Source organism: Carlito syrichta, unplaced genomic scaffold, assembly GCF_000164805.1.
Source record: "Carlito syrichta isolate Samal-C Ts95f unplaced genomic scaffold, Tarsius_syrichta-2.0.1 Scaffold113587, whole genome shotgun sequence".
NCBI lineage: Eukaryota > Metazoa > Chordata > Mammalia > Primates > Tarsiidae > Carlito > Carlito syrichta.
The window spans coordinates 325,880-333,160 of NW_007057683.1; the positions used below are offsets into that span (position 1 = coordinate 325,880).

General features: G+C 43.1%; 1 protein-coding gene across 1 annotated transcript in view; it reads left to right on the forward strand.

The window, feature by feature from the left end:
* Positions 1–2,627: 2,627 nt before the first annotated feature.
* Positions 2,628–7,281, forward strand: part of NEK10 (NIMA related kinase 10) — a 99,747-nt gene continuing 95,093 nt past the window's right edge. Inside the window, exons 1-2 of the mRNA XM_021719138.1 lie at positions 2,628–2,740; positions 3,015–3,075. Of these exons, the coding sequence (XP_021574813.1) occupies positions 2,667–2,740; positions 3,015–3,075 (135 nt within the window). The 5' untranslated portion in view covers positions 2,628–2,666. The remainder of the gene's footprint in view (positions 2,741–3,014; positions 3,076–7,281) is intronic.

Consider the following 7,281-nt stretch of genomic DNA (forward strand, 5'->3'; position numbering starts at 1 on the left):
CGCCACTGCAAACTCCTTTGTAGAATCAGACTGACGCTCCCTCAGGAGAACCTTTGTCTTGGCATCACCCTTGTGTGGCATCTACTGGGGACACTTCTTTGACACCTCGCCTGCCTCTGGGCGACTTGACTTAGGATACGGTCTGCCCCTCCTTCCCTATCCCTCATTTTGGATTGTAGACATTTGTACAGTGTAATCATTTCTGTTAACTGAAAATGACATTAGGTTATTATTTTAAGGTATTCCCAATATCTCAAAGTTTCTTTCAGAATCGTTTCTATTTTAGCAGCCATTACATGGAAAGGATTTTCGTTTGTGTTTTTTTTTTGGTTTGTTTGTTTTTTGTCCTAAAGTCAATTGACTGTTTCTACTGATATTGGTGAATTTGTTTACTGGTTAATTAAGTGAAACATTTCCAGAGAATTATCCGTGTTCACTCTTCCAGCTCACAGAGCACATGCTAATCTCAAACTGATACTATTAGATGATTATTTCTTGTTCACACACCCGATCAATAAAATTATGGAAATTATCAAGAGAATAAGACAGGGCGTTTAAGAGGGTGTGATCGTGTTAAATGCGATCTCCTTCTAGCAGAAGATGCCTGTGAGTGGTTCCACTCATTCACAGGTGCTTACCACTGTGCCTTTCACTTTCTTCTTCTAAAACAGTCTTAGTTACTGTCTGAGCAGGAGTTTGAAGCCAACAACAGGTCAGTGTGTCTATGCAAAGTTGTCCTTGCCTTTGAGGGAAAAGTGCAATTGAATTTATTTTGACTGGATTTCTATTTATTTTAAAACCTCGGGGGTGTATTCTTGTTTATGTATTAAAAAAATACTTGGCTTTCTTTGCTTTTAAGCACGAATTTACAAATCCTCTATTCTTTCCTACCTCTACCTTCTCTCTCTCCTCTTTTCCTTCTTTCTTTTAGCGTAAGAGAGGTGCTAAATCAAATCTCTATCTGAAGACCTCACACAGTGTGTTTTAAAGTTCATAAGTGTTTTTTTTTCTTGCGGTAGAAATGCATACCTGTGATAGCTTCTTTTACCTTTTGCGGCTTTCAGTCTGAGATTAGGCATAGCAAACATTTAATAAATATTTGTTGAATGAAGGAATCCATGGTGTGATACCCTAGATACAATACTAAGGTATTAATATTGTGCCTTTTCTTGTTGTGTTCCTGTGATGAGAGACTTGGTCCCCAACTCTTAATTCTTGCTCAACTCTTTGTCACAAATATGGCAACTATGTTGGGAAAATCATTTACAAATATTTAGATAAACTGTCTGTGCATTTCACAAAATTAAATTTCACTAGATTCGGTTGCAGCGAAACACCTGTTGGTACATTCCTTTTGCCTCTGAATACCTCTGAAGCACTTGGAGTTTGACCATAGATTTCACAATACACTGAGGCATGCTATTATAAGGCAACAATGCATGCTTTTTCATGCCTGAGCAACATACTGAAGTCAAACTGTGGCACTGAAGCACAGCTGGAAAATTTCACATCCGACCACATTAAATCAGTAGTATATTTACTTTCGTATTTGCTATGTAATTGAAAGTATGAGTATCTTCAGCTTTCCTTTTTTCTGGAAAAAACAGAAAGCAAACAAATACACTGTCCACTATCCATTGGTGAAATCGTGCTTTTTAAATTTTTTAATCAGACTCTCACCCTGTCACCCACACAGGAGTGCAGTGCACGATCATAGCTCATCCGTAGCCTTGACATCCGGGACGAAGAGATCACCCTCCTCAGCCTCCTAACTAGCTGGGACTACAGGCACACGCCACCACACCCAGCTAATTTTTTCAATTTTTTTGGTAGTGACAAGGACTCTTTACATTGCCCAGGCTGGTCTTGAACTCCTGACCTCAAGCTGTGCTCCCGCCCTAGCCTCCCAAAGTACTGGGATTACAGGTGTGAGCCACCATGCTTGGCCCATGCTTATCTTTTGAATGGTGGTAGGAAAGAGTATTAAAATGAATCCTAGAAGGGGTGACCATGATGATACTACCAGGTGAACCAGCCTCACTGCCAGATGGTTAGATGAGCTCGGGGACTGTACAAGACTGGCCCATGTTTTCCAGAAGGGCTTATGGCTGGAGTTGACCCATATAGGGTTTCAGGTAGCAGCTCGCAAACTTTAGGAATGGGGCTTATTTTTGAGTGGATAGAACTTTCTCTGGAAGTCAACTCAGAGGGAGTAATTCTCTGAATTGGCAGCATAGGGTTAAGGATACTTGTGGAGAAAAATAAGTGAGATGGCATAAAAGCATCAGTGGGGCTTTAGGTATTTGTTTATAGATATATATTTTGGTAATTCAAAATGAGGGCACCCGTTCTGACATGCAGAACAATACTTGTCGGGGCAAGGGTCAGGATACTTGAAATCAAGGATGACTTGTGTGGCTGTAAAAACTATGCCCTAAATGAATCCAAAGCCCTTTGTATAATTAATAGTAAATGGTATTCATAGTAACACTTTTATCATTGTATTAGACATACATGTTAGTTTTCGCATGTTTATGTGGAGGTTATAAGTGAATTTTGTCTGTATTAACTGAGAATATTTTCGTGCACACAACCCAACTAAAGTTTACCCTCTGGTTTACTTTGAAAGGAATGCGATGTTAATTCTGGGGCACTGATGTTTTACAATGCCTGATCAAGACAAAAAGGCGAAGACCACAGAAAAATCAACTGATAAAAAACAGCAAGGAATCACCACCAGGTAACCCCAGGTTAACTGTTAATTCAGGCAATGGCTACTGAACATAATTAATGGCTTTTTGAGAAAAAGAAAAGACTCTTGACAATTACTATTCAGGGTTACAGTGTTTACTGAAACGTTTGGCCATTTCTAGAGTTCTAAAGAAAATGTTTAGCGTGTATACATTTCAGTCTATAAAAGCCGGCCTCCAAGGGGCAAATGCCATCAGTGGGTAACATGATCTCGTTCACCTGCCACCTTCTGTGAGTTGACTTTGTGCTATTCTTTTTCCTAGGGACTCCTCAGACCTTAAACGACTTTGGTGCCTTTTGAACGTTCAGTCAAGCAAACAACAGGTAGCATTTCCAAAGACTGTTCATGCCATAATAAAAAGGAAATCACATGTTTCCAAAGGGATCCATGTAACATCTTTATGAATACGATGTCTACTTTCCTTTGTCCTTTCACATCTCTTCTCTTTCTCCATCGGGCTCTTTCTCTCATACCTGGGCCAGGCATTGCCAAGACAGGCTTCCATCTTCTCTCTGGCCAGGTCCTGAGTCATCTTATGCTTACTGCCATGTGTCCTAATTAGCAAAGTTCTTCGTCTTCGGTCTACAGACAGCACATGCTTTTGCTGAAGGCCGAACATTTGGCTCTTCAGAGCTGTAGGGAAGTTGGTTTTCCCAAAGCGCTGCTACCACATGTCCCCCCCCCCTTCCTTCTTCCCATCCTCCCTGTCCTTCCCCCTTGCTATAAAACCATTCTTGAGACCTGCTGCAAATCATGCCTCAACCAAAAGAGGGCAGAGGAGTGAGTTTTGACTATTTTTATAATAGCATTTTTATAAGGGAAGGAAAAGTACTTCTGCTTGAATTCATCTCCAAACTTTTCTTTTTGGTTTTGCTTTGTAAAACTTTGGAAAGTCAGGAGACTAGAGGCCAGTCAGTGGAGGTTTGGCAATGCTGATAGCAATGCTGATGATAAGGGTAATGGGAGACAGTGCTGTCAGCTAGCAAATGGCAGGGTGGGACTTCAACCCTGGTGGTCTGGCTCCAAAATCTACTGCATTGTACTTGTTAAATTTGCAGTCCCAGCACTTTGGAAGGAAGAGGTGAGGGTTACCTGAGTCCGGGGGTTCGAGATCAGCCTGGACAACTTGATGAGACATTGTCTCTACAATAAATAAAAAGTAAAAAAAAAAAAAAAATTAGCCAGGCATGGTGGCTTGTACCTGTATTACCAGCTACTTGGGAGGCTGAGGCAGAAGGATTGCCTGAGCCCAGCAGATTGAGGCTGTGGTGGCCGCAAGTGGGCCACTGCTTTCCAGCCTGAGCGGCAGAGCGAAACTCCAACTTCAAAAATTAATAATAATTACAACTTTCACTTTTGACAGATGAGGAAACTGAGGCACAGAGAAATTAAGTGACTTTCCCAAGGTCATACAGCCTGCTTATGGTGGAGTACATTCTGAACCGATACCCCACCTTTCCATGTGTGCTTCTTTTAACTGACTTGGGAAATTAAACTACAGTTCAAAAAATACTCGGGCGAGCGCCGATTCTGAGTAGACATGGATTTAATCTATCTTTTCTCTTGTGAGTCTCTTCTTCTGTGTTATTCATGCGGCTGCCACCCCCCTCCCCCCCAGGAACGCCTATCTGTTTGTCTGCCTATTTCAGTGTCACTTACCCTTTGTCTCTCTCTGTGCTGCTAAAATAATCGTCCTGGCTCCCTGCTCGAAAACCTTCATGAATGAATGCCCCCAGTCAAGTTCATTTTTTCCTCAAGAGTTAAGCAGGATGACTCAGCATCCAGTTTTGTTTTCCAGCGTCCATTTTTCCCCACTGTACAACCCACGATGTAACCCTAATAGCAAAGACTTCTTTTTTGCTTTTGCTATTTTCTTCTCCCACATTTCTTTCTTATAAAATCTTAACCTATTTCCAAGACCCAAATCTAATGGCACGTCTTCCACACAGCCCCCACTCTAGAAGTGACCTGTCTCTCCTCAAGGCTCCCTCTTTACTGCTGTGGCATTATTTTCTTCCCTGCTTTGGAAACTCTTGTTCATGTCTTATTTCCTGACAAGAGCATATCTTTCCTAATGCCAGCAACTCTGGCTTTTGCCTCTGGTTCACAGTATACTCGGAGAGTTCTTGGATAGTTTTTGCTAAATTGAATTGTGACTTGAGAATTGGGCCACCACATGGCCGAGGCAAAAGAAACACCACTGGAGATTTTTTGGACTATCATCTTCTGGTCCCTTTCTGATACCACTTCCTTGTTAATTTAATGATTCCCTTCCCTCCTTGAACCAGTGTTAGAATTTGCAATCTGTTGTCTGACAGGTTCACATGGCATATCTTTTTTTTTGGAGTTGGAGTCTCACTCTGTCACCCAGACTGGAGTGCAGTGGCTGCTCCCAGCCACCGCAGCCTCTACCTGCTGGGCTCCAGTGATCCTTCCGCCTCAGCCTTCCAAGTAGCCGGAATTACAGGCATGCGCTACCACGCCCGGCTGATCTTTTGATCTATTGTAGAGATGAGGTCTCGCTGCCCAGGCAGGTCTCAAACCCGCGAGCTCAGGCAGTCTACTCACCTCAGCCTCCCAAAGGCGTGGGATTACAGGCTGAGCCACCGAGCCCGGCTATGGCATATTTGTGTAATATTTCACACATACGAAAAGGTGTATCCCTTGTGCTTGAATTATTTAGAAAGTAGATGGTTCTAAGGAAAAAATGAAAATAATTGTCCTAAATTAGATGAAGGCTCTGAGGTTTACAAAATTCATGCCTAATTTTGTTGATAAAACTTTTACGCATTTGTAATTTTGAAATGATAAATGTTTTTCTAAGTGGCCTGTTCTTCTTTTGGTAAAATGATGTGGAGACGTTTATAGGAGAAGGAAGATACTGGAGAAAACAACTTAAGAATTTATTTATACCTTGCTTGTTTTAGGAAGAATGCAAAGGGCTTATAAAGACACAGAAAGTGGGACAGGTTACCATAGATTAAAACCAGGACCAGCCGGGCTCGGTGGCTCAGCCTGTAATCCCGCGCCTTTGGGAGGCTGAGGTGAGTGGATTGCCTGAGCCCGCGGGTTCGAGACCCGCCTGGGCAGTGAGACCTCATCTCTACAATAAATCAAAAAAATTAGCTGGGTGTGGTGGCACGCATCTGTAATCCCAGCTACTCGGGAGACTGAGGCAGAAAGAACGCCTGAGCCCAGTAGGTCGAGGCTTTAGTGGCTGTGAGCATGCCGCTACACTCCAGTCTGAGCAACAGAGTGAGACTCTGACTCAAAAAACAAACAACAACAACAACAACAAAAATACCAGGACCAAAGATAAAAGGAAAACAAGAATCAGATGCAAAGTAGAGCTGGGGTCAGACAGAAATGCTCAACAGAATAAGCCAGCGGGCCACGAATTTGACTCTGAGATTTTCAGCAGTCACTTTGCAGAGAGAAACCTGAGATGAAGGCCCACTCACCTGCATTCGTGCTCTAAAAAGATGTGGCCTGCTTTTTTTTTTTTTTTTTTGCAAATGAACCATAGTGCCCAATTACGGGTTACACAGAAAATCTGTCTTGTGGGTTTGGGGAAAGCGTGCAGAGAACTGGACAGCTTCCTCTGAATCCCTAATGAGCCAGGCCACTTCCCTCCATGTTCCATTGTGTTCCAGTGTTCTACTTCTGCTCTTTGTTCTAACTATGTGTTTCTGAAACTCTGCACGTCTTGCTTCACCGTAGTAGGACAGTCTCACGGTTTGATAGCACTAGGGACAGGGACACACTGAGACAGAGAGTTCCCCTTCAACGTAAGCAGAGTTAGAATAATCATAACCCAGGAAAACCAAATAATTTCAGAAAAAAGACTGCCTAGGATTGCTGAGGCATTGTGAAACTACAGAGCTCATTGGAGATTTCACCGGCGATTTCCACAAATCTTGAAGTTACCTGCCTAGAGCTGGAATTCAGATTCTTTCCTCCAACATTTAGAGCCACAGGAAGCTAAGAAATTAATTTGCAAAATTAAAAAAGATGGAAGAAAGAAAAAAAGATTCATTATGGGCCGTTAATTGCCTTGAAATAGAAGAGGTTTGGTAGATGATATGGGAAAAAATGTGTGAGGCATGGTGGTTCTTGCGCTCGGAAAGACCAGGAATAGGCCTAGAAAATTATGGTTCAGGGCAAGACACCATCCTGGATGAATGGTATGTGCAGTGGGCATGTAGGTTTGAAGAGGAAGACGAGACCATTTTTACCTCAAGTGACAGGGAAGCAGATGGTTCTTGAAAAAAGAGGCTAGGCCGGGCTCGGTGGCTCAGCCTGTAATCCCGCGCCTTTGGGAGGCTGAGGTGAGTGGATTGCCTGAGCCCGCGGGTTCGAGACCCGCCTGGGCAGCGAGACCTCATCTCCATAATAAATCAAAAAATCAGCTGGGCGTGGTCGCACATGCCTGTAATTCCAGCTACCTGGAAGGCTGAGGCGGAAGGATCGCTGGAGCCCAGCAGGTCGAGGCTGCGGTGGCCGGAATGGGCACTGCACTCCAGTCTGGG